This window comes from Halichoerus grypus, chromosome 8 (genome assembly GCF_964656455.1).
Source record: "Halichoerus grypus chromosome 8, mHalGry1.hap1.1, whole genome shotgun sequence".
Classification (NCBI taxonomy): domain Eukaryota; kingdom Metazoa; phylum Chordata; class Mammalia; order Carnivora; family Phocidae; genus Halichoerus; species Halichoerus grypus.
In genome coordinates, this window is record NC_135719.1 from 146,477,122 (window position 1) to 146,504,355 (window position 27,234).

General features: G+C 51.8%; 1 protein-coding gene across 2 annotated transcripts; it reads left to right on the forward strand.

Moving 5' to 3' along the window:
- On the forward strand, positions 1–26,086 carry CYP46A1 (cytochrome P450 family 46 subfamily A member 1). Of its 2 annotated transcripts, XM_036065385.2 has the most exons (15): positions 1–230; positions 6,840–6,920; positions 7,434–7,515; positions 13,369–13,442; positions 13,907–13,993; positions 14,704–14,842; positions 15,583–15,693; positions 16,538–16,688; positions 16,899–16,961; positions 17,767–17,839; positions 20,307–20,391; positions 20,991–21,101; positions 24,263–24,351; positions 25,072–25,138; positions 25,329–26,086. In XM_036065385.2, the coding sequence occupies exons 1-15, from the start codon at positions 112–114 to the stop codon at positions 25,494–25,496; spliced, it is 1,500 nt and encodes a 499-aa protein (XP_035921278.1). In that variant the 5' UTR covers positions 1–111; the 3' UTR covers positions 25,497–26,086. The 2 variants fall into 2 exon arrangements, with proteins under 2 accessions (XP_035921278.1, XP_077910337.1); XM_078054211.1 differs by lacking the exons at positions 1–230; positions 6,840–6,920 and adding an exon at positions 11,023–11,084.
- Positions 26,087–27,234: the final 1,148 nt, after the last annotated feature.

A 27,234-nucleotide genomic window follows, 5' to 3' on the forward strand; every position in this document is an offset into this window, starting at 1 on the left:
CCGGGCCTGGGGCCGAGGCGGCGCGCGGCGCTGACAGCTGAGTCGGCTCGCGGCCTCCCGCCCCCTCGGTGCCCGGCCCCGACCCTGGCCTACCTAGCCTGCCCGGGAGCCATGAGCCCCGGGCTGCTGCTGCTCGGCAGCGCCGTCCTGGTCGCCTTCGGCCTCTGCTGCACCTTCGTGCACCGCGCTCGCAGCCGCTACGAGCACATCCCCGGGCCGCCGCGGCCCAGGTGAGCGGGGGGTGGGGGCGGGGGCCTGGATGGGGCGCTCGAATGGGGGGCCGGGGGACCGCGTCCAAGCCGGCGTCGGGGCCGGGGGTCCAGCCTCGCCATTGCGCGTGGCCGCTTGGAGAGGGCGGCCGGGAGAGGGGCGCTAACTATTCTTAGTAACAAATTACTCACAGCCGCAGCAGCTGCTCGGCGCCCACCGCGCTCTGCTGGGCCCCACAAACGTGATGGCAGCGACAACCCTGTTAGGTAGGCGCTATTGTTACCCCATCGTTCAGACGAGGAGACTGAGGCGCGCAGAGGCAAAGTCACCTGCCCAAGGTCACACAGTTGGTAAGCCTAGATTTAAGCCCGGGTCAGCCTTGGCTCTAAAGTGGGCACTCTTAACTTTGAGACTTGGAACGGGGTCACTCAACCTGGATTACAACACACTCTACTTTGGTCACATTCCCCTTTGTATTTCTGTCCTGGTATATCCTTTTTGTCTTCTCCTTAGTACTTCCATTCCATCCTTGCCCCCCACCCCCACCCAACTTACCTCCCCACACACCAGAAGCTTACCTTTCTGAAGCTAAATCAAATGTGTCATTTCTCTGCTCTAAAAGCTTCCCGTCACTTTAGAAGGAAATCTAATTCTAGATTGAGTCCACTCTGTGGCCAGCAAGGCCCCTGCTGAGCTCTCAGAATCCACTTTGTACTGTTCTCATCCCCCCCCCTTGCTTGCTCACTGCTGTGCCCCGTCTTTCTGCAACCCCCCTCCTGCAGCTCCAGGGTCTTGCTGTTCCCCATCTACCCTCTGTAAAGCCCACATAGCCCCTAACTCCTAAGGGGCCATCACCCCTGAAGTTACCTTCTGTTCACTTGTTGACTGTCTGTTCACCTGTTGACTGTCTCTGTCTCCCCCCTTTAGAATGTGAGCCCCGGGAGGGCAGGGATGCTGTGTGTTCGCTCGTGTATCCCCAGCACCTGGCACATTACAGATGCTCAATAAATATTTGTTGAATGAATGAATAAACAATGGTATTAGACACACTTTTTAAAATCTCAGGACATGAACATTCTGGAAGGTGCCCACCTCCAGCCCAAGCCAGATGACCTGGCATTGGAAGCCTGAATCCCTGTTTGGTGGATTTGGGAAAGATCTCTGTGGCTGTTGACGCAGGGAGGCGATTGTTCTCCCTGCTGGCTCCCTGTCTTCCCAGGTGCCCTCGCCCACCTTGGGGTCTTCCTTTTCCCATGCTTAGCAGCCCTGTCTTCCACGCCACCGAGATGGTTCTTCCCCTCACCTTCCAGGCTTGGATTCAATGCTAACTCCTCAGGGAGGTCCCACCTGCTTCCATGCCCGAATATATCATGCTCATTTTGTAAACTCTATGTCATTGTAAGAGTTGGGTAATTATTTGTGCAACCTCTTGTTAAGTGTCTGTCTTTCCCATAGGCCTGTGTCTGTCTTGTTCACTGCTAGGTCCCTGACATCTGGCACGTGCAGCTGGTACGTGCATAGTAGACACTCGATAAACAGTGATTCAAAGTGGATGGTGGAAATCGCCTACCAGCTCTGTTAGGTACACTGTCACCCTTCCAACTTTTCAAATCAGCCATCAACAGCTTGGGGTTGAATGAGCTTTGTGCTCATTCTGCTGGGTCTCATCATGACTTGGTCTTCTTGTAAACCCACGTGCTTCAAGCACTGCAGACCTGGTCTAGTCTCTTTGTCTTGAGAAGGCAGACCTTAAATCAAGCCCCTTTCTGCCCCTCGCCCATCTCTTTTTTTTAAGTTGCATTTTAAAAATAAAATTATGCCATAAAATTTACCCTTTTAAAGTGTACAATCAGTGCTTTTTAGTATAGTGACAGAGTTGTTCAATCTTAACTGCTGGTTCCAGAATATTTCCATCACTCCAGATAGAAACCCAGTACCCATTAGTTGTCACTTCTCATCTCCCCCTACTCCTCACCCCCCACCCCCAGCCCTAGGCAACCACTAATCTGTTTTCTGTCTCTAGATTTGTCTGTTTTGCACATTACATATAAATGGAATCATACAATATGTGCCCTTTTGTGGCTGGCTTCTTTCACTGAGCATCATGTTTTCCAGGTTCATCATGTAGTAGTATGTGTCTGTATTTCTTTCCTTTTTGCCTGCATTCTCCCCCAAATCCTACACTGCAGAATCTACGTGTGACCTACAGGTGCGTGTGGGTGGGTGGAGGAGTGGGAGGAGGTTAATTATATAATACTTAATTATATAATTAAATATAATTATAGTTGGGCTCTTTATTCTAAGGAGGTGAACTGAACGATGCATATGCAGAAAGATTTGGGATTAACAGTTGTTTGGTGGTCACATATAAAACTGCACTAAATGAAAGTTCTGGAACCTCTTCTAGCACAGATCAGATGCTTTGGTATTCAAAGCCTGGATCCTCAAACCATGATTGGCAACACCATGGTTGGCAAAGAAGTGTACATACCGCATCTTAGTAGTAACATTTGCCCCTTGGTGCTTCCAGGCTTTACCAACTTTCAGGCAAGGATCCTTCTGCCTTACAAGGGGCAGCTGCTGTGCTCCCCCTGCCCCCACCCATCCTCCTCCTTATTCATCAGGAGTCACCAGGATGCCCTCTCCTCCAGGATGTCCTCCTGGAGTTCCCCACAAACAACATCCTACTGCAGCCATCCATGTAGCAGCTGAAAACTCAGACCCCACGTTTGGATCCCACACAAACACTTGTGGTTTCTTCATTTTTCTCTCACTGCTCTCAGCTTCCTCATCAGCCCCCATTCTCCTGGTAGCGTGGGATGAATGTAAACTTGACAACAAAAAAGCCTCTCTCTTCCAGTTTTTATTTATTTTGGAATAAGTTTCTCAAGTGGGCTCCTGGGTGGCCCGGGCTCCCTCCTCCCATTCCTACTTGCCAGGTTGCCCGAGGTGGGGTCTGTTCAACAAATTGCCCATTGGCTCCTGGCGATGGTGGCGACCCCTTGCTGGGTCCGTTGGGTGGCGCATCCAAAGGACTTTGGGTACCCAGCTGAGCACTCACCACCCCATTCCACTGGCACGAGGCACAGTCATGACCCCTTACCCTCACTCCTGGCAGCGACCCACACCTCAGCCGTCGTGTGGGCTCCCTTCCTCCCTGTGGCTGCTCACAGTGGGCTCTCCAGATGGCCTCTCCTTCTTTACCATCCAAGACTTTCTCTGCCCTCAAGAAACCTTGGATTGCCACTGTGCCAACCACAGTGTTATAGGAAACGGCTCGTGCTACGGACCGGGCAGGGGAGGGGGATTTTCACCCTCCTCTCTCTCCCTGGGCTGCTCCGCCATATCCAGTCTACCAACAGGGGCTTGCTTCTGTCAGCCCCCCAGCCCAGTCCCAGTAGTCTACGGTCTGGGAATTCTACCATCCCTTACCTGTTCACTTCCGACACCTGGTCTTCCCGCTCTGCCTTTGCCTCCCCAGCGCCCCCTGCAGGAACTGGAAGGAATGGGTTTTAGTTCCCTTTCCTGCCTGGCCGCGGGGACCGCGCACCACTCTGTCCCCTGGCCTTTCTTGAAGTGTCACTCACGTTCTTCCCCAAATAGTAGCGGGCCCCAGTGTTTATGGTGGGGGCTCTCAGACAGGCCTGGGAGGGTGAGGAGGGTCTAGACTGTGTTCTCACTCAGGTGATTCAAAACGGAACATTCTCCCAAAACGTGCGGCAATGGGGAGTCACCACGGATACTAGATTATTCTGGAAATACAGCCAGTCATGTGTGATGTCCACGGTCCATCTTTCTGCAGGTGGAGCAGTGTAAGTTCAAGGCCGCTCACCCCGAGTGGGCTTCGGCTGCCCGGCGGCCACCCTGCACTTCCTCTTGCGTTTGCCCGCCTACTCCCCAAGTGTTCTTGCTTCTCTTCAGTCCCTGTCACCTCCCCCTCCATCCCCACTCTCAGCCTTTATTCTTGCCTCCTACTTCCCAGAGTAAATGGAACAGCCTGGGAGAACTTCCTTCCAGGGCTGTAGGGCCACAGCTGCCCCCTTCCCTGCACTGGGACCGCAGTGCTTGCGGCCAAGGAGAGCCGTCCCCTTAGTTCAGCAGCTCTGGCCCCAGCAGTGCGCCCCCCTCCTCTGCCATCAGTTTTCCTTGTCTCCTGCATCATTCCCATTTTTATATAACACATTGTAAAAAAAAACAAAAAACAAAAAACACCCGTCTCTTCCCTTCCCATTCCCTCCAACTGCCGCCCCCTGGCTCTGCACCCCCTCAGCACCCCCCTGAGAAGCCTGCCTATCTTTGGGCCCCCATTCCTCCTTCCCCTCCTCTCTTGGGCCCACCACCCCATCGGGCTCTGGCACCCACCTCTCCACCCACCCTGCTTTGGCCAAGGTCCCAGTGACCTCCCTGCAGCCCCACGCACCAGAGCGCTTCAGTCGCGGTCTTGCCTGGCCCCAGGGCAGCCTGGGGGAGTGCCTGTCCCTCCCCTGTCCTGCTCTCTCTGCAGGCGTCCCACTCCACTCCCCGCTGCTCACCTCCGGCCTCCCCAGCCTCTCCTGCTCAGTGTCCCTGGCTGGTGGTCCTTTTGCTGCCTGACCTCCTGGCTCAGTCCTTGGGTCTCTTCTCTGTCTACACTCACCCCTTGTGGTCTGTGAGTACTGCCTCTCTGCTGAGGACTGTCACATTCACATCTCTAGCCTGGCTTCAAGTGTGTACTCCCCTGCTTCCCTTAGTAGCTTTCCTCTGCAAGCCTGACAGGTTCAAAGCCAAATTCCTAAATCAATCCACTTGTCTCAGGTCGTCCGCAGAGGCTGATCCTGAGACAAGAATGGAAATATAAGTGGTTTGTGCGGGGTGATCCCTGGGGGGAGTTGGGGATTGGATAGAGAGAGGAGGTCAGAAAGCCAATAAAGCAAGTTACCTCTGGGAACAACTGAGGTGCAACCTCCCAGGGAGCTCCGAGAGCTGACCCCCCCCCCCAGGTGGAGGGCGCAGGGTCATTGGTGGAGGCTGCTCTGGGGGTGTTGAGCTGGAACTTCTGGCCCACCCTTCCTGCAGGCAGAGCCAGGAACCCCAGCCAGAGCCTCCCTGCTGCCCCTCAAATACTGCCTGCATGGACAAGGGCAGAGGTGGGCACGATGGGGTCTGCTGCCCCCCACCAGCTCCTTCTCAGTCCTCCTCACCTTAGTAAATGGCAGCCCCATTCATCCTTCCAACACGCAGCCCAGGAGACTTGAGTCAGCCTCGACACCACTCTCACACCGACACACACAGCAAGTCCGCTTGGCTCCTCCTACAATGTACACTAGAAACCGGGCTTCTTGACTGCACCGGTCTGAGCCTTATCCCCTTTCACAGCCCCTCACTGGTGCCCCTGCCTCCATTCCTGCCCCCCACCCATCCCATTTACTCTCAGCACAGCAGCTGTGAGAGCAAGCCATTGAAAACCCATGAGACCCTGTCTCTGCTCTGCTCAAAACCCTCCAGTGTCCCCCATTTCAGGGTCAAAGCAAAAGTTTTGACAATAGTCCACAAGGCTATTGGTGATCTGCCCCCTACCTCGGGGAACCTATCCTGTACCACATCTCCCTCAAACACTCTACTCCGGCCTCAACGCCTGCTCCCTGTTCCTTGAACTTACCAAGCACATTCCTACCTCGGGACCTTTGCACCTGCTATTCCCTTTGCCGGGAATGCTCTTCCCCCAGATACCTGGGCAGCCAAGTCCTTCACTTATGGCAGCTCATATGTTACCTTCTTAGAGGGACATTTCCTGACCTGCCTCTAGAAAATGGCAACCCCCCTCCTATCCCCACCTCTGATTACCTACCCCTCTGCTTTTTCTCCCATCGCTCTCCGACTTAATATTTACTTACCTATTTGTTTAGTTGCTATCTCCCTCCTGGAGTTCTCTGACCCAGAAAACCCCACAGGCAGTTTTGTCACCCATTCTAGATGGTGTAGTCAGTGAGCTTGTCTGAAATAAGTCATGCAGGGGATAGGACATACCTTAAAAGGTGCCACAACGTGACGCCAGACAGACTTGTTCACATTCTGATGATCACACCAGACTTACACACACACACTTACACACACTTAACTTACACAGACTTAGCATCACAAAACAATCCCCTCGTGAGAAGGACTTTGGGGTGACCTGGTCCCAGCCGTGCAGTGGTGGGCAGATGACCATCTCTCTGGCCTCTGCTGCCCCACCTATAAGACAGGTTAACAACATACCTACCTCCAGGCGGTGGGGGAGGTCAGATGGAATGAGGCGTAGAATGGTGCCCAGGATGTAGCCAGCGTTCAGTGGATGTTCCAAGGTAATTGCACACAATATTATTGTTCACCTTCCATGTGCCAGCCCCCAGCCTCTGCACCAGGGAAATGGTCTCATCCTTCTCCATCTCCCCTCTATGGAGACTTCTGGAGCTGGCCAGACCTGGCTTTGCGTCCTGCCTGCTTTCTTACCGCGGGGTGCCCCTGAGCCAGCGCCATACCTACTCGTGCCTCAGTCTTCCCATCTGCAAAGTGGGCTTAATAACGCCAACCTCACGGGGTCCTGTGGGGAAGGGGGCGCTCTTTAATGGTGACTTCTGGTGATCTTAAATGTTTCCCGTTTCTTCTAGTTTCCTTCTAGGACACCTCCCCTACTTTTGGAAAAAGGATGAGGTTTGTGGCCGCGTGCTCCAAGATGTGTTTTTGGATTGGTGGGTCCTAGTTGTCATTTGTTGCCCTTACTCCAGCCCAGGTCCCTCGTAGGGCACCCCCCCTCCATGTCCCAGGCCAGCACACACAGTCCCCCCTCCCCGGCCAGGTCACTGCCACCCCCAAAGTTCCTCCTCTGAGTGGAGAGGCAGAAGAGACTGGCTCAGAGCCAAGTTCTGCCTTTCTCCAGCTGTGTGACCTGAGACTAGCCATCAGAAACTCTGACCCTCAGTGTCTTCATCTGTAAGCTGGGTGTGGGGTGTGACTCGGTTAACAGTCAGTGTATGCGGTGTTTTACACTTGCCAAAGCATTTTCAAAGACACCATCTGGCTTGATTCCCAGAAAAGGAGTGTAGCAACCGTATTTCATGGATGTGGAAACTGAGACCCAGTGGGGGGTGTGACTCAGCATTGAGTCCTGGGGTGGGACACCCTGATCCTCCTGCCGGGTGGTGATGGTGATATTCACGTCTCCCGAAGCTGACAGCCTCCTTTTGGGTCATTTTGGTTTCCAGGGCTAAGAAGTATGGCCCCGTCGTGCGGGTCAACGTCTTCCACAAAACCTCTGTCATTGTCACGAGCCCTGAATCGGTCAAGGTAGGAAGCAGAGTGGATTCCAAGGGGAGGGACTTTCCCTTCTCTAGTTGGGGGCATGAAACTCAGCCAAAGGGACTGTAGGAGAAATGTCCCGGAGGCACCAGCATTTGGGCTGGTTTCCCAAGGATCCAGAGACGAATGGCATCTTTCTCTCTGACCACCCACCATTTGGGAGTGTGGCCCAGGCGGCGCACACACATTTAGCTCACTCACCTCTCAGCCTTGGTTCCTTCATCTTCAAGGTGGGATCATAACCCCTCTGTCCCCGGGCTATCATGAGAATAAAGATCAATTGGTTTATCTCACAAATATTTATATAAACAAATATTTATTTACAAACAAAGGGGCAAAAGATACTTAAACATGCATTTCTTTATGTACTTCACGATTATTAACCCATTTAATCCGCACAGGGGTAGAGACTCTCATCAGCCCCCATGTCAGAGATGAGGAAACAGACAGGGAGCTCCGATCAGTCCATACTAGGTACAGGATGGCACCTGCCATGTGGGTACTAAGAATGGCCATCCGATCATTTACCTTGGAGTTGGCTGAACAGGGCTCAAGTCTGGTGGCTCTGCCATCACTCTGGGCCTCTGTTTCCTCATCTGTAAAATAGGGATGATGCCTCTGTGACAGATGGTTGTCAGCATGAAGCTGAAATAACATGTGTGAACCACCTAGCCTGGCACACAGCAATTGCTCAATGAATGATGGTGCTTCCGTTCTCACAGTGGGAACTCAGCAGACGTGCAGGGTGATTCTTGGCATGAGAAGGAGAAAATGCAACTTAGGGTCCCTATCAGGGGAAAAGGCTGAACAACCAGGTGTCTCTAAGAAGATGCTAAAAATAATTTTTTAAATTTAATTTCAAATATAGACACAGTTTAAGATTTTTAAAGCATGCTACCAAAAACCATATATGAAGAACTTCATGATGCTCAATGAGAAAAGTTGAGCCATATATGTTAATATGATGAATTGCATTGGTTGATAATATTCAAGTGTTAAAACCAACCTTGCATTCCTGGTCATGATACAATTTGCTCATCTTCTGCTAAGAATTTTTGTTTCTATATTTATTATTTTCTTATAACGCCTTTGTCTGGTGTGGGGATCAGTTTAATAGACCTTGTAGGATGAGTCAGGAAAGATCCCCTCTCCTCTGTTTTCTGAGGGAGTTTGTATGGGGTAGTGTTATTTCTTCCTTGAATGTTTGGTGGGACTCACCAGTGAAGCCATCTGAGCCTGGCATTTTTTTTGAAGGAAGTGCTTTTTGTTTTGTTTTAATTACTCACTTTCTTTAATTGATTTATGACCATTCCAACTTTCTTTTTTTCTTGGGTTTGGTAATTCATGTCTTTCAAGGCATTTGTCCATTTTGTCTAATTGTTAAAATTATTGGTATAGAGTTGTCTGTAATATTTATTGATTAACTTTTTCATGTCTACTGGCTCTGTGATGATATCCCTTCTTTCATTCCTGCAAACAGTAATTTAGGTTTTCTCTTATTTTCTTAGTCAGGCTAGCAAAATGTTCATCAATTTTATGTATCTTTTCAAAGAACCAGCTTTTGGTTTTATGGATTTCTCCATTGTTTGTCCATTTTCTATTTTCTTGACTTCTGCTCTTTATTATTTCCTTCTCTACTCACTTTGGATTTAATTTGTTCTTGTGCAAATTTTTTAGGGTGGGAGTTTAGAGACTTGATTTTATACTTGCTTCTTTTCTAATATAAGCACTTACAGCCATATATCTCCATGTATCTCATATATCTCCAGATATCTCCGTATATCTCCATATATCTCATATATCTCCAGATATCTCCATATATCTCCATATATCTCATATATCTCCAGATATCTCCGTATATCTCCATATATCTCATATATAGCACAGATGTAACATACATTTCAATATGTGCGTTTGGTTTTTATTTTCATTTGGTTCAAAACAGTTTCTAACTTCCCTTGTGATTTCCTCTTTGATTCATGGATTATTTACATGTATGTTATTCAATTTCTAAATATTATGGTATTTCCAAATATCTTTTATTATTGATTTCTAGTTTAATTCCGTGAGGTCAGAGAAAATACTCTTCATGATTTCAATCCACCTAAACAAATTGAAGCTTGTTTTATGACCTACCATATGGTCTATCTTGGTGAATGTTTATGAGCACTTAAAAAGAATGTATATTCGGTGATTGTTGAATGGAATGTTTTAGAAATGTCAGTTAGGAGTTGGTTGATAGTGTTAGCCAAATCTTCTAAGTCCTCATCTAATTTTCTGTATAGTTGTTCTAACAATTACTTGGAGAGGAATGTCAAACTCTGACCATAGTCATGGGTTTTTCTTTCTTTTTTTTTTTTTAGAGATTTTATTTATTTATTTATTTGACAGAGAGAGAGAGAGCAAGAGAGGGAACACAAGCAAGGGGAGTGGGAGAGGGAGAAACAGGGCTCCCACCGAGCAGGGAGCCCGATGCGGGACTTGATCCCAGGACCCTGGGATCATGACCTGAGCTGAAGGCAGACACTTAATGACTGAGCCACCCAGGCACCCCAATCATGGGTTTTTCTATTTCTGCTTTTGTTTCTATCAATTTTGATTCATATATTTTGAAGTTCTATTATTAGGTGTGCACACATTTAGGATTGATATGTCTTTGTGATGAATTGACCCCTTTATCTTTAGAAATGTCCCCCTTTATCCTTGGTAATATTCCATTTCTTGAAGGACATTTAGTCTAGTATTAATGTAGCCACTCCAGCTGTCTTCTGCTTAGTGTTGAATGGTATATCTTTTGCCATCCTTTTACTTTTAACCCATTTGGGTTTTTATATTTAAAGTGGGTTTTGTATAGATAACGTATAGTTGGGTGTTGCTGTTTTACAGTCTGACAATCTCTGCCTTTTAATTGAAGGACTTAGGTTATTTATATTTAATGTAATTATTGATATGGTGAGGTTTAAATCTCACTGTTCTTTGTTCTCTGTCCTATCTGTTGTTTGTCCCCCCTCCTCCTTTCTTGCCTTCTTTTGGATGGAGTATGTTTTAGTATTCCATTTTATCTCCACCATTTGCTTATTGGCTCTCTTTCTTTCTCTCTTAGTGGTTGTCCTAGGATTTATAGTATAATCTTTACCTTATATCAGTCTATCTTCAAATAATATACTACTTCATCTCTGTCTACTTTCAAGACTTTCTCTTTATCACTGGTGTCAGAAATTTGATTATGATCTGCCTTGGTGTACTTTTCTTTTTGTTAATGCTCCGTAGGAGTCTTTGAACTTCTTGGATACGTGGGTTCCTTGAGCATATTTGCAATATTTGTAATAAATGTGTTAAAGTTCCTGTCTGCAAACTCCATCCTCTCTGTTATTTCTGGGCCTGGTTATAGGTAGATTTTTCTGCTCTTTGGCATGTCTAGTGATTGCATGTTGGACCCTGGGCATTGTGAGTTGTACATTGTTGAGTGCTCACTTTTGTTTCATTCCTTTAAAGGGTGCTGGAATTCATTCTGGAAGACGGTAAAGTTGCCTGTGGATCAGTTTGAGCCTTTCCAGGTTTGCTTTAAGGCTTTTATAGGGTTGGTCTTGGGTCAACTTTTACTCTAGAGCTAGTTTAGCCCCAGTACTAAGGAGTGACTCTTCTGGGGACCACATAAAGCCCTTATGTTTGAGGTTTAACTCGGGCCAGTGGGAATTTGAACAGTTCTTGGCCTGCGTAAGCTCTGAGAATTGTTCAGCCTATAGTTACTCAGTGATTCTCCTTTTCCTAGAAGTTTTTAACTCGGTCTTGTGTTCACTGTACGCATGCACAGGTTGGTATTCATCCAAAGATGTAGGGGATCCCTATGCAGATTTCTGCACAGGAGCTCTTTCAATGCATAGCTCCCTCCCCTCAGGTTCTCTGCCTTACAAATTCTAGCCTCCTCTGGCCTGTCTGGACTCTGATTTCTGTCTCATCAACTTGGAAAGCCTGCTGGGATATACTTGAGTTTTATCTTCTAGTGCCTTTATCCTGAAATTGTAAAAAGCTGGAGTAATCTTAGGTTGTAGGGCTCACATCTTTTTTTTTCTTTTCCTTCTCTTAGGATTCACAATCCAGCACTTCCTGTTGTCTAGTGTCTGAAAACAGACATTTCATGCATTTTGCCTTTTTTTTTTTTTTTTTATTGCTTATGGCAAGAGGACAAGTCCCCAGCAGTTGTCCCTTAATGCGCAGAGGAGTGCTGTCAATGTGGACAACCAGAGAAGGCAGCGAAGGTGCTGAGGGTGCCCCATGCACCCCTCATGTCCCCAGAACCTAGGTCACTGGGCCTTCAAAGGATCCCCATTCCCAGGGACAGCAGGCATGGGGACCCCCGACTATGGGGACACCTGATTGGAGCCTATGTTGAGGCTGTTGTGCCTCAGTGTGGGTACTCCTGGGATTAGGTTGGGAGGGTTGGCACAGACCTTGGACTATTTAGGGATGTTTGAGAGGGACCTGGGAGGTGGGCCTTTATTGTCATAGGGATAGGTAGTGGGTAGTAACGGAAGTTGGTTTATAAATGACAGTGGGTGGGGGTGGGTTCTTAGGATATGGCTCATGATCCAAAGTGAGCCATTTTGGGGGTTTCCTTTCAGCTGAAAAATTGATATTAGAGCCCCAGGCTCAGTTCCCAGATCCCAGCAGCCCCTGGATTAATGTACAGTAGAGATATCATCTTGCTGCTTCCCAGTGCCCACAGGGTAAAGCTCACTGTACTATAAGGCAGACCTCTGGGATCCAGCCCCCTTGCTGCCCCTCTCCACTTCTCACTCTGCCTGAAGGCAACATGTGGCCTGGGCTTCTCCTGCCTGGATCACAGCCCTCCCTTTCCTCTGTCCCACGGCAAATTGCCTGGATTCAAATCCTATGTCCACCATTCACTGTGTGTGTGACCTCGGGCATTTTAAATCTCAGTTTCTTCATCATATGTAAGATGAGCATAAAAATAGCACCCCCAGCTTAGGGCTGACTGGGCTCTAAGTGAGCTATAGGATGCGGATGTGCACCTGACATTCACGGAGCACCTGCTGTGTCTCAGTGTTCTCAGACTCTTCACGTAGAACAAATTTACTCTTCACAGCAACCTTCCCAGGCAGGCACTGTTCTTATCCCCATCATGTGAGATGAGGAAGCTGAAGGCAGAGGAGATGAGCAACTTGCCTGTGGTCATAAAGTTAGCAAGTGGTGGAGCGAAGATGCTGAGCCTGGATCAAGCCAGCTGACTCCACAGCTGAGCTGTTAACCCCTTGGCTATACTGGCTCAAGAGCTGTCAGCTAATGTTATTATTGCTACCATCCAGCTTGCGGTGAGGCAAGTTGATCCTTCCTCCAGGAAGCCTTCCTTGACTTCCATGCCTGGGTTGGCACTAACAATACTGAATCTGTGCCGAGTGTCTCTCCTGTGTCCCAGAAGCCCTCCCTCTGGGCTTCTCCTCTTCCCCACTCTGGTTTCAGAGCAGCACCTGCCTTTCCTCGTTCTTGCTGCTTTGGAAGGTGGTGGGTGTGCTGTGAGGTCCGTGCGTGGGCATTGAAGTGAGGATCCCCCACTGCACCACTCCAGCTGTGTGGCCACAGGATATCACTGTGCCCCTCTGTGCCCTGCTTTCCTCATCCCCAAACAAGATGCTGTTGCTTGAAGACAGGGTTTCTGGAGGGTTAGGTGAGATTGTGCTGGGTGAAGTACTCACGCCACAGCTGGGACTCAGTTAATGGTGACTGTCGGGGCATTGTTTCACAAGAGTCCAGAAAACTGCTGAGTCCTTTGCAGCCTCTCACGGGTGCACGAGCTCATGTTGGCTTTTTGGGGATGTTTAGAAGTTCCTGATGTCCACCAAGTACAACAAGGACTCCAAGATGTACCACGCAATCCAGACTGTGTTTGGTGAGAGGTAAGGCATGAGGAGGGGCTGGGGTAGAGGCCGGGAAAGCCTCTGGCGGCAGGCAGAGGGCTGCGGGGCCCGGGGCATTGAGCATAGCATGAAGGCCCGGGCCCAGGCTATCAGGCACGCAACAGGTGCCCCATAAATGGTGGCCACTGCTATTGTCATTGTCACCTTCCTTCTCCTCTTTCCCCTCTGGATAGCAGGGGGAGGGGGAGGGGTTGCAAGGGTGGGGGACATGATCACCCCATTTCTTATTTATTTTTTATCATGGTAAAATTCACAAAAGTCATCATTTTAACCATGTTGGAGTTACAGTTCAGTGACATTTTGTCCATTCACAAGATGGTATAACCATCACCACTATGTAGTTCCAGAACATTTCCACCATCCCAAAAGGTGACCCTGTCCCCATCAAACCATCAGTCCCCCTTCCCTCCCTGTTGCTCACATCAGACATTTGTCTCCCGCAGACTGTTTGGCCAAGGCTTGGTGTCCGAATGTGACTATGAGCGCTGGCATAAACAGCGCAGGGTCATGGACCTGGCCTTCAGCCGCAGGTGAGTGTATCCAAGATGGCAGGCCTTGGGAAGGGGGCTGAGTTTCACGGGAGGGAGCCTCACCCCAGCTGAAGGGTGAGAGGTGAGGGCATTAGTAGTCAGAGACAGCAAGGCAGGCTGCCAGGGACACGGGGCTGAACATCAAGGGCTGAGTGACAGTGATGAATGGGGGTGGGGGTCTCCCCTCATCACTCCTCCTCTGGGCTTTTCATTTTCCTTATTATAGTTTTCACTTTTGGTTACATTTTATGTTTTAAATAACTTTTATTGAGGCATGGTTTCCATACCATACAATTCATCACTTACAATTGAATGGGTTTTAGTATATTCACAAGATTGTACAACTATCACCACAATCCATTTTAGAATACTTTCATCACCCCAAAAAGCAGACACTCCCTGTTTCCCTTCAGTGGCCTCAGCACCTGGCAACCACTAATCTACTTTCTGTCTCTATGGATTTTCGTATTCCAGACATTTCTTATAAATGGAATCATACAACATTTCTTTTTGTGCCTGGCTTCTTTCACTTAGCATAAGGTTTTTGAGGTTCATCCATGCCAAAGCATGTTTCAGAATTTCCTTTTTTAATTATCAAATGAAATTCCATTGTATTAGACATACCACATTTTGCTTATCCATTCATCAGTTGATAGACATTTGAATTTTTTCCAATTTCTTGGCTCTTTCAACGGATGCTGTTTCCCCAGCTCCTTGGTCAGCTTGATGGAAACGTTCAACGAGAAAGCCGAGCAGCTGGTGGAGATTCTGGAGGCCAAGGCAGATGGGCAGACCCCGGTGTCCATGCAGGATATGCTGACCTGCACCACCATGGACATCCTGGCCAAGGTGATGGGAGGCTGGTGGGCCATGGGAGCGGGGTCTGACATGGGTCAGAGGGCTGCTCTTCTCTCCCTCTTCCCTTTCCTTGCGTTCCTCCACCTGCCTCCTCGTCCTCCACACATCAACCCCTTCTCTGCATGGGGAACTTCATATCTCCTTGAATATTCAACAGAAACTTGTACGAGATGACAGCTACTAACTCATTCTCTGGGAATGGACCGTGAGAGGTGTGGGGACTGGCCTGTGTCTGGTCAGTGGCAGAAGCTGGACTGGATCTCAGGTCTCCTTGCCTTCCAGCCCAAAACCTACCTCCCCTCAGCACCTGCCCTGGGTCTGGCTTGGCTCTGCACCCTGGCAGGCTGAGCAGTGGTGCAATAACCCCCACGCCTGGGCAAGGGCAGTTCAGGCGGCTGGAGTGCAGACACAGTGAAGGGTCATTGTCACCCAGTAATTCAGCGGCAGGCTGGGTATAGAAGGGACACCAAGGAAGGCTGCATTTCTGGGGAAATGCATCTTGTCAAGGAAGGAAGCCAAGGTTTGTGGAGTCGCTACTACGTGCTACGTAGTCCTCACCATATCCCACGAGGTTGGAATCGTCATGGGTCATTGTAAGGAGTCGATGACACAATGCATGTAAACCCTTAGCCCAGGGCCTGGGTCTCTAGCTGAGCAGCGCCAGGTTCTGCCCTGGGTCTTCAAGTCTTCCCATTCCCCCAGGGAAGACCTCGCCCTTCTCTCTCCCCCAGGCAGCTTTTGGGATGGAGACAGGCATGCTGCTGGGTGCCCAGAAGCCTCTGTCCCGGAAGGTGAAACTCATCCTGGAGGGGATTACTGCATCGCGCAACACTCTGGCGAAGGTACTGCCCCCCCACCCCTCCGGTGACCAGAGCTGGCGTTGTCCTAATTTGCTGGAGCACCTCCTCCAGTGACCTTTTTTCAGAATGGGTTTTGAGCTCTGGTTATGACTGAAGTGACTTCTGAATCAGTTAGGATTTGCATACATCACCTAACGTAGAGAATCAAAATCAAAGTGGTTTAAGTAAATTAGGAGTTAATCTTCCTCTCATGTAAAATCATCCTGAAGCTGGCAATCTAGGAGGGCTGTGCTAGGGCCACAATGTCAGATGTTCCTGGAATTTTTTGTCTTTCTGTTCTGCTGTCTCCAGCGTATCACCTCATTGTTATAAGATCGCTGCTGCAGCTCCAGCTATCACCTCCTTGTTCCAGGCATGAAGGAGGAAGAAGGGAGAGAGGTGGTACTTGAGTTGATCCACAGATGCCCAGGGCCTCTTCCTGTTCCGTGGGACTTCAGCCTCTGAGCTTGGGATCCCCTGATGCCACCCCATCTTTTCTGCAGTTGATTCTACCTCCCTCCCCTCTGGCTGTGGTTTCCTCCTTCCTTGCAGTCCTAGCCACCTCCATCCTTCAGGGATCCCTTCTAATTTTCTAGGCACCTTTCCCATCATATCTAGGGATTTGGTACAGGAAAGGGAAGCCAATGCTTGGGCTCAGCCTGCCATGTTGGTCAAATCTCCTTGACTGCTTTATCTTTTCTAGATATTTCTAGAATTTTCTTGCAGTCTTCCCACCTCCCAGCTTGCCTGTGCTGCTGTGGGTTTCTAAAGTCGTTTCGGAGCTGGGGGAGAGGGAGAGGTTGACCTGCGTGCTCGTTTGGCGTCCTGAGCGGGAGTTCTTATTCAGTTTATGCCAGGGAAGTGGAAGCAGGTCCGGGAGATCCGGGAGAGCATCCGCTTTCTGCGCCAGGTTGGCAAGGACTGGGTCCAGTGCCGCCGGGAGGCCCTGAAGAGGGGGGAGGACGTCCCTGCCGACATCCTCACACAGATCCTCAAAGGTTCGAGGGCTCCCACGTGGGCCTTGGGAAGGCCGGGCGGCAGGGGTGCCCCCTGTCATGGTGGCTGATCACACTTGACTCCGGGTGTCTCTATCTGGCTTCCGGGGAGAAGGGCGTTTGCTTCATCGCTGGGCCGCGGGGCAAGGGAACAAGGGGTATGAGTGTAGCAGGCGTCTGCTGCTGGGCCCTGAGACCCTCCTTGTCTTTCAGCTGAAGAGGGGGCCCAGGACGATGAGATCCTGCTGGACAACTTCGTCACCTTCTTCATTGCTGGTTTGTAGCTCCAGGGGTGGCCAAGGGCCCAAGGCTTTGCAGAAATGGTGGGAACCAGGCATCCCCTCAGACCTGACTCTGGGTGATTTTTCGGGTTGTCTGCGCGGAGTTCTGCTGCGGAAGTGAGGGGCTGGGATAGGGGAGCAGAAGGCCTCCCTCTGCTCAGGGAGGTCCGGGAGGTCTTCTCGGTGGCCGCTGACCTGGTGTTGGAGCTGGCCACTGTGAGGGGGCATGAAGCTGCCTTTTTGGGCTCAGGAGAGCTTGGCCATGTGAACTCAAGGCCCCACCCCCTCAGCATTTATGAGGAGACCTTCATTAGACCAGCACAAAAAGACATGCCAGGCAACTTCATTCCTTTGCTCATCAAATTTTTTTTTTTAAGATTTTACTTCTTTATTTGAGAGAGAGAGCACAAGCAGGGGGAGCAGCAGAGGGAGAGGAAGAAGCAGACTCCCCACTGAGCAGGGAGCCCAGCTCGGGGCTTGATCCCAGGACCCTAGGATCATGACCCAAGCTGAAGGCAGATGCTTAACCAACTAAGCCACCCAGACACCCCAGAAGGAGCTTTTAGGGTGTAAAAACCAGATGCATGGGGACAAATGCCATTTATTGGACTACATTGGCTGGCACAGGGGATCTGTGGGTGGCAGCCTATTTCCTTCCTATCTGGACACCCAGCTCAGTTGCAGGGGGCAGAAGTGAGGACCTGAACTGCCACCATGGGCTCAGGGTCTTGGAGGCAGCTGGGCCAGACCAGCAGCAGCCCGGTAGCCCCATGTAGAACTGCTGCTCTCCTTTCCCGCAGGCCATGAGACCTCTGCCAATCATTTGGCATTCACGGTGATGGAGCTGTCCCGCCAGCCTGAGATCTTGGCAAGGTACAGAATGGGGAGACTTGGTGGGGGGGTAGTGGCTCCCCTTGAAGCTGGTGAAGGGATTGTCTGATGTCTTGCGCCTCCCACGGCTGAGCCTCCTCCAGTGTGTCCTGCTTCTCTTCACCCCAGGGCCTTTGCACATGCCAGTCCCTCTTCTGGAAGCTCCTCTCCCTGCTTTTCTCTTGGAGAACTCCTTGTCCAACCCTGCAGAAGCCTTCTCACACTCCTAAAGTAGCTATTCTGTGTTTTCCCCTCCTAGGCTCTTCCCAGCTCATGAATGCCTTTTTCTCCAGGGCTGGTTTGCTTTGAGTCTGTTTCAGTCATGAAACTAGAAGCTCCAAAAAAGCAGGGACCATGGCTCTTTCCCTCCCCACGCTGTGCTCAGTGCCTGGCCAGGGGCTGGCACTGAGAAGTGAACAGAACTCCAACTCAGCATTGAGGAAGGGATTATCCTTGGCCGGCGAGACAAAGGAGGGTACCCAGGAGACGGCGTTTGAGCTGGGCCATTGGTTTCCTTAAATACAAACAGGTTCCCTCGATGACCATTGCACAGACTGACTGCGCCAATGTGAAAGCACTCTGAAAACCCCGACAGGCGTGGGGGCGGGAGCCCCAGAGGCGGGGAAATCCTTGATTACAGTTGTTAATCAGCAGCGTCCACAGGCAGACGTGAATGATCGCTTGCAAGTATAAGATGCCTGGTTGGGGTTTTAAATACATCTATAATACTAATATGCTCTTTATAAAAATTTGGAAAAGGCAGAAAAGTTATAATAATAATAGTAATTAATAATAATAATAATTCCACCCACGGTGCCCCACCCCTTGAGGCAGTTCACAATTAACTACTGAATTTCACCGTGTGTTTTATCACATTGCCCCACATTATTTATTGTAAACTCTTCTTCCAAATCCACTTTTTTATATTGTGGATATATACACACACACATACATGCATAAAATTTGCCTTTTTTTTTTTTTAAGATTTTATTTATTTGACAGAGAGAGACACAGCGAGAGAGGGAACACAAGCAGGGGGAGTGGGAGAGGGAGAAAGAGGCTTCCCGTGGAGCAGGGAGCCCGATGCGGGGCTCGATCCCAGGACCCTGGGATCGTGACCTGAGCCAAAGGCAGACGCTTAACGACTGAGCCACCCAGGTGCCCCTAAAATTTGCCATTTTAACCATTTTTAAGGGCATAGTTCAGTGGCATTAAGCACATTCCCATGGCTGTGCAACCACCACCACCATTTCCAGAACTTTCTCATCATTGCAACAGACATCGTCCCCAGTAAACACTAGCTTCCCAACCGCCTCAGCCCCTGGGCCCCCCTCAGAGCCCCCATTCTACTCTCTGTCTTTATGAATTTAACTCCTCTAGGGACCTCATACAGGAATCACACAGTAATTGACCTTTTTGTCTGGCTTATCTCACTTAGTATAATGTCTTTAAGTTCCATCCATGTTTTAGCAGGTGTCAAGACTTCCCTCCTTTTTAAGACTGAATAATATTCCATCGTATGGTTAGGCCACATTTTTTTTTAAGATTTTATTTATTTATTTGAGAGTGAGAGTGAATGAGAGAGAGTGAAGGAGCAGGGGGAGAGGCAGAGAGAGAGGGAGAAGCAGACTGCTCACTGAGCAGGGAGCCTGACATGGGGCTCGATCCCAGGACCCCAGGATCAAGACCTGAGCCGAAGGCAGATGCTTAGACCACTGAGCCACCCAGGCGCCCCATGGAGAGACCACATTTTGTTAATCTGTTCCTGTGGTGATGGACACCGGGGTTGCTTCTGGCCTTCGGCTACTGTGCATGATGCTGCTATGAACTCGGGTGTACCGGTATCTACGGGACCCTACTTTCAATGTGGGGGCGCACACACCCAGAGTGGAATTGCTGGAGCATCTGGTAATTCTACATTTCATGTTTTGAGGCACCACCATCCCATTTTCCATATACACCCGCACCAGGTTCCATTCCCACGGACAATGCACAAGGGTTCCGCTTGCTCCACAGCCTTGCTAACGCTTGGTGCGACGTTCCTCGTGGGTGTGACGTGCTCCAAATCCACTTTCGGTGCTGCATATTCTTCTACGGTGCCCGTCTTAAGGCTTACTCAGCCGGCCTCCCTGCGCTGCTCGTTGTTTCCCGCTGTGGGCTGCTGTGAGCCAGGCTGCTCGGCGCAGAGAGCTTGTCCGGTGGTGCAGTTATTTTCTGCAGCCGGTTCCAAGCAGCAAGCCCGGAGGGGGAATATTGTAAGGCCCCGGAACATAATTGCCAACCGCTCGGGCATCTCGGTTGCGACGTGGGTTCCTGGATGTCTTCAACAACGCGGCGGGCCGTGCGTGCGTGCGTGCGACCGATGGGGTGCCCCAGGCGGCTCTCCACGCTCCCCTCCATCCCTCCTTCCTAAAACTAGTAGGGGGCGACCTGTCCTTGGGGACGAGCTTGTCTTTGTCTGCCCTGACAGGCTGCAGGCGGAGGTGGACGAGGTCATCGGTTCTAAGAGGCACCTGGACTGTGACGACCTGGGGAGACTGCAGTACCTGTCCCAGGTGTGGGGGCGGGAGAGAAGCTTCTGGGCGCTTGTGGGTGGTTCGTCAAGCCAGGCCTGCCGCCCCCCTGAACTCTTTCGTACGGGTGTTCTCTAACTTCACTGCACGTGAGAATGTCCCAGGATATTAAAAAAAAAAAAAAAAAAAAAAACAACTCCCCGGACCAGCAGCCCTTGATCCTTGATCGAATGGCCAATGGCGCTGTTTGCATTTCCGGGGGAGGCCGGGCACTTCCAGGAGCCTCAAGCTGGCCACCAGGGGCCAGACTCAGCGGCCCCCTCCCGTCCCCGACAAAGCACAGCAGGAGGCCTGGCTTGAGCTGGGGGAGGGCTCCTCTGGGAAGGTGGTGCCCTGGTTCAGAGGGAGGCCTGGGTCCTGGTCCGGGCTCCATCATGGTGGTTCTGCACAACCCCCTTATTTTGGGCCTCAGTTTCTCCTTCTGTGACAGGAGGGGTTGGACAAGAAGATGAGGCTAACTTGGCGGGGGTCTGGGACCTGGTCCTGGATGTGGGAGCAAAGTTGGGTCTGGGGCACACCACTGGCACGTTCTGGGGGGGTCTCCTGACTTCTCTCCTTGTCTCCCCGTGTGGCTTCTGTAGGTTCTCAAAGAGTCGCTGAGGCTGTACCCGCCGGCGTGGGGCACCTTTCGCCTGCTGGAGGAGGAGACCTTGATTGACGGGGTCAGAGTGCCCGGAAACACCCCGCTCCTGGTGTGTGGGGGCCCTCCCTGCCTGCCCCCAGGGTGACCAAGCTCTGAGGTCGGGACGTCCGTAGCCCTGTTGTCACCACTGGGGTTTCTCATTCAAGTTGCACTATGACACTGTGAGGTCTTTCTTCCCTTTCACACTGGTGTAAGGTTACAGTGGATGATTCTGGAAAGGAGGCACCCTGTTTACATCTGAGGACACTGAGGCTCAGAGAGGTTAGGTCACTTTCCTGAGGTCACATACCTGGCCGGGGGCAGATACAAGATGTGCCCAGTTTCACAGCTGACCCCAGGCTGTCCAATTCCTTCTGTCTCCCCTCCACAGCCCCTTCTCCCACGGAGGGTGACTTTCCCTCCCTTCTCTCCTTTACTTGTTTCTTTCTTTCTCTCTCTCTTTTTTTTTTTTTTTAGAGAGAGAGCACGAGAGTGTGAGCAGAGGGGTGGGGAGGGGCAGAGGCAGAGGGAGAGAAGAATCTTAAGCAGGCTCCATGCTGAGCACAGAGCCCAGGCGGGGCTCGATCTCACGACCCTGAGATCATGACCTGAGCCAAAATCAAGATTCAGACTCAACCGACTGAGCCACCCGGGCGCCCCTACTTGTTTCTTTGTTTACACATACATTCATTTATTCCCTCATCGGGCATCCCTTCATGCACAGTGACTCCTGGAAACCCACCCCCAAACTAGAAATGTGTCACCGTCCAGCTTCCCTCCAGAAGCAATCACTGTCCTCAATTCTGTGCTTGCCATCGTCTCGCCTTTTTGTGTATGCGTGTGTGCGTGTGCGTGTGCACGTGTGCATGTGCACGCACGCGCGCGTGTGTGTATGCCCAGAGGTGATATGTCCCAGGATTGCTTTGTGACTGGAGGCCCTCGGTTCACTGCTGTATCATATTCTGCTATGTGGAGACCACCACCCCGTTCTCAATTCTGGGTCAGTGGGCAGCCGACAGTTGCCCCGTTTCCTGCTCTCCTGAGTGCTGCTGCCACTGTTCCTGCCCGCGTGACCGGTGGACGGTGCAGACGGGGGCGGGAGGGCTGGGGTGTGGGAAAACTGAATGATCAGCTTGGTAAACTAGCACCAAAATGTCTTCCAGAGCACCTGTGCCAACCCGGGTTCCCACTAACGGGGTTCCTTATCCTCCCCAACACCTAGTATGGCCCAGCTTCTTATTTTTTGCAATTGAACAAGTGCAAGGCAGGTACTTCCCTGTGGTCTTGATTTGCACTTTCCTGGTTACTTCCTAGTGAGGCTCGCAGCCCTGTGCTACTTTTCTCCTTCTGGGCTGTCTCATCGCTCTGCAGCACTTCTTTAAAAATTCATATGTTAATCCTTTGTCAGGTATGTGGGTTGCAAATGTCGTCTTTAGGTTTGTGGATTCTCTTTGTTAAAGCGTTTTCAATGATCTCAAGTTCTTAAGTTTGCAGTGGTCCCTTCTCTTGTCTTAGGGAACCCCCCCCCGCCCCCACCCTGAGGTCAGCATGGTCCCTTACATTGTCTTCTAAGAATTTCACACTTTTCTTTTGCAAGTTAAGTTTGTATCCACCCGGAGTTGACTTTGCGTGTAGTGTAAGGTAGGGATCTGGTTTTGTTTCCTGGGGCTGTCAGAACAAAGCACCACAGATGGGGCGCTTAGCAGTGGACATGTACTTTCTTACAGTTCTAGAGGCTGGGGACCCAAGCTCGAGGTGCTGGCAGGGTTGGGTTCTCCTGAGGCCTCTCTCCTTGGTTTGCAGACGCCACCTTCCCGCCGTGCCCTCCCAAGACCTCTTCTGTGTGTGTCTGTCCTAATCTCCTCTTCTTCTAAGGACACGAGCCAGACTGGAGTAGGGTCCACCCTAATGACCTCATTATAACTTGATTATCTCTTTAAGGAGACTATCTTGGAATACAGTCACATTCTGAGGTTAGGACTTTAACATCAGAATTTTAGGGGGACACAGTTCAGCCCATGGCATGACCCGTTTTTACTTACAAAGGAAAGCGACATGCTTCTGGTTCTATCTATTAGGCAGCCCCCTCCCCCATCCTGCCCCACCTGGGCTTCCCAGGACTCTGCTACACCCTCTCCAGCTTATATCAGAGTGTGTTCTTTATTCTGTTTATCTGCTCCCTTTTTTTCTTATTAACACCCCTGCACCAGTCCCGCCTGTCTGAGTGACCGAGGCGGTGCTTTAGAATGCCCTCACGTCTGGCTGGGCAGGTGTACAGCTGTGTGGGCCGTGAGTGGGCAGACCCCGGTTCCAATGCCAGCCCCGCTCTGGCAGGCTGGGTCATCTCTGGGCCTCAGTGCCCTCCTTGTAAGATGGGGATGATGATGCCTGATCCCTGAGTCACAGTTTACTGAGAAGAGTCGAAGAATAATGTAGTCACGTGTCTGGCAAAATTCCCTAGCACACAGTAGGTGCCCTTCGCTGGTCTCAGACACCTCTCCACCTTATGCCTCCACCCACTTTTCAGAGCCTCGTTCCAGGCCCTCCCTTCACCCTGCATGCCCTGGACTCTCAGCACAGAGAACCAGGGGCAGAGGGGGCTCAGGGAGCTCTTTTGTGCAGGAGTAATGAGGCAGAGGTTGGGACCCAGGGCCCAAGTTATGGGGGGCATGTATGGCCCATGGAGGCCAGGGGCATGGAACATTAACCCCAGTAGGGAGGTGACGTGGCATGCATTGAAAGGCTAGTGGGCCCCTGGGCTCCTCTGCCTCACCCCTCTTCAGCCCCCCCGCCCCAGACGCAAGCCTTGTGCCAAATAACAGCTCTCAGAGATCTTGAGAAAGATGCTCTCGAAGCAGACCTGAGTTTGAATCTCAGTTTGGCCACTTACTTGCCAGCTGACTTTAGGCAAGTCATGAACCTCTCTCTCAGCCTCAGTTTTCTCATCTGTAAAATAGGGATAGTTGTAGTCCCCCCACTGCACGGGGCCAAGCATGGGATGATGCAGCAGCCAGATGCCCTTGTTGGCACACTGGGCTGTCCCCCTCCTTCCTCTTAGGCACTTTCCAGGAGCCAGTGGAGTCCCACACTGGCCCAGATGGGTGGGTGGAGTAGAGTGGGGGGTGGGCCTCCTCTGCTCCTGGTCACTCCATTGGGTGGCCGCAGCGGGTCGGGGAGGTGTGAGGGTGCTCATCTTTGGAACCAGAGACAAGTGGATCCTCTGCCCCGCAGTTCAGCACCTACGTCATGGGGCGTATGGACACGTACTTTGAGGACCCACTGACTTTCAACCCCGATCGCTTCAGCCCCAAAGCACCCAAGTAAGTCTCTCTTCAAGCTGTGCATGTGGGAGAAGGATGTCCAGTGATCTCTGCTCTGACCCCTGAGCCCACATAGACTTCCAGATCACTGTGAGGGAGTTGTGATCCGCACTCCGCCCCCTTTAATGGAGACAAAATCACAGCTCAGAGAGGTTAGGAAACTTGTCCAAGGGCATGCAGCCAGGAGCCGCAGAGCTGGGGCTTGAAGCCAGCTCAGACTGGTTTCTGCACCCATGCTCAGAACCCGTCCCTTGTACTGGGAAGCCCTGTGACTCGGGCCAGGGACCGCAGCACTCCCCCTGCTTTGACGGTCCTCTCTGAGAAATGGGAATCCTGATGGCTCCGTCGGCAGCTCGCTATGGGGGTGAATGCCTGAAAGTACAGTGGGGGGGGGGGTGGCTCCAGGGACAGGCCACCTGCATCCAGACTCTGCCCAGAACTGGACATGTGACCAGCTGAACACAGAAGTGCCATAGGATCGTGAGCTCCTTAGTTCCTCCTTCTGTGAACTGGGGATAATAACAGCTCCTTCTGGAAGGCTCCAGAGGAGGATAACATGAGAAAATGCTGATGCAGAGCCTGACGGAGCCAGCTGTTGATGTTTTCAGTATGCAAAACCCAGCCCTGGTGCACAGCCATGCATCAGCGAGGGATGGGTTTGTCACCGCTGGGGTGGAGCTGTGACAGGACTGCCACCTCCTGACTCCTCTCTCCCTGCAGGCCGAGGTTCACCTACTTCCCCTTCTCTCTGGGACCACGCTCCTGCATCGGGCAGCAGTTTGCTCAGGTAGGAGGCCAGGGCTGGGGCTTCTGCCCGGAGCTGACTTCAGGGGTGGTGTCTCGTCCTGGGCCAGGAGGCATTTCAGAGCCCTGCTCTGGGACCCCTGGCTGGGGGCTGGGGACTGGGCCAGCCAGCTGCAGGGTTTGCTGCACATTCACGCCCCGTGCCTCCTGCCCTTCCTCACTTCTGCACACAGATGGAGGTGAAGGTGGTCATGGCCAAGCTGCTGCAGAGGCTCGAGTTCCGGCTGGTGCCCGGGCAGCGTTACGGGCTGCAGGAGCAGGCCACGCTCAAGCCGCTGGACCCTGTGCTGTGTACTCTGCTGCCCCGGGGCTGGCAGCCCGCACCCCCGCCGCCCTGCTGAGCGGGCCTGGGCTGGATGGGACTCCTCGGGCAAAGGCATCACACCCACGCTCCTCTGCAAGCCCACTGCCACCCACCCTGCTCCCCTGCCCCCTTCCTCGGGGGCACCCTCCACGCTGGCTCCCAGTGGGCCCCCTGCCAACCACCACCTGCTTCACACCTCCCCCCTCCCCCCCCAGAGCTCCCTGTCCACTGCTAATTCCACGCCCTTCCTGGACTGGCCCCTGCCTAACTCCCAGCTGCTGCCCAGATGTGCCGTCTCTTACCCCGAACCTCTTTGCATAGGCCACTCCCTCTGCCACACACCCTAACTCTTGCTCACTTCCTAAAACCCTCTTCAGGCGTCACCTCCTCCAGGAAGCCCTCCCTGCCACCCCCGGCCGGGCCAGGGGCCCCTCCTCTGTGCTCCCTTGGTCACCTGTGCTACCTCTAACACCACACTGACCACACTGTATCGTGAGTGTCCTTTGATGTGACCAACTGCCCTGCCAGGCTGTGAGCGCCTCATGGGCGAGGTCTGTGTATGATTCGTCTCTGAGCCCCCCTGGGCCTGGCACAGAGTCGATGCTCAATAAATATATGTTGACTGCATGAATGAATGGCCAGACCAGGCCAGAGTACTCTGGCCTCGGTTGCTCATCTGGTAAACGAGAACGATGTTGAGGCCAGTCTAAGGGCTCCTGCAGCTCTGGAAGCTGCCCCTGCTGATGCCCAGACGTCTTGGGAGAAGACTGCCCAGGTTACCAGGAGGGCTCTGTGTTAGTAGAAGCCTATTCCCTGTGTTGTATGCAAGACCATGTTCCTGTGTGTGGTGTGAGGTGGGATTACAGGCAGGGATTGAAGAGCTTGATGTGACAGGGCCCGGGGCCCTGGGGCCTGTGTGGTCTAGTCTACTCCCAACAAGGGTGCTGATGCCCCAGAGGGCCTCACACAGCCTAGAGCCCCCGGGACCTCTCTTGGGGACAGCTTGATGGACCTGAGCACCTGGATGCCTGGCCTCGCACCTGCTGGCATCCTCCCCACCTTCTGGCACAATGCTTCCCCTCCTGACCAGGTTGGAGGAGGCGAGACTGGAACTCTCACAGTGGGTGAGGTGGGTGGGTGAAGACGTCATTCTTTCCTCCCCAGGGCCTACAGGTGGCCAAGGGGCATTAAATACTGGACTAGCCATGTCCTCTGGGCCCACCCAAGGAAAAGTACCCCCTAAGTTTCTCCTTCAGCACTTGGGAGCTTGTCTTCCTGCAGAGAAAACCAAATGCCCAAGCCCACTGCCTCGGGTACATGCCCCAGAGAGGGCCCCTCTCCACACCAAGGAGGGTATGGATTTGGGCTGGCCCTTGCTTTACATTGGCTCCTCAGTCCTTGTGTACTCTTGAACTGAGGGATCTTCTTATTTACCAGAAGAGGAAATTGAGGCTCAGGGGAAGAAGTGACATGCTCAGTACAGGTGGGTATATTGTAACGGGGTGGAGCTAGGTCCCTGGCCTAGGCGGGTCATGGGGACTGGCACCAGTGGTCTGCCCGGGCCTCTGGGCAGAGGCTCCAGCCTCCAGGATGTAGCTGCAGATGCCCTGCAGACTGAGAGTGCTCCCGCTCCCTAGCCTTCCGCCCACACTGAGCACTGGGCGAGGCTCTTCTCAAACTATACTCCCACCCTGTCCTTTTCCAGTTCCCTGTCTGAGGGGTCCCCAGACCCTCCTGGGGCTCTGAGAACGGTGTGCCTGGGCTCTGCCTCCAGC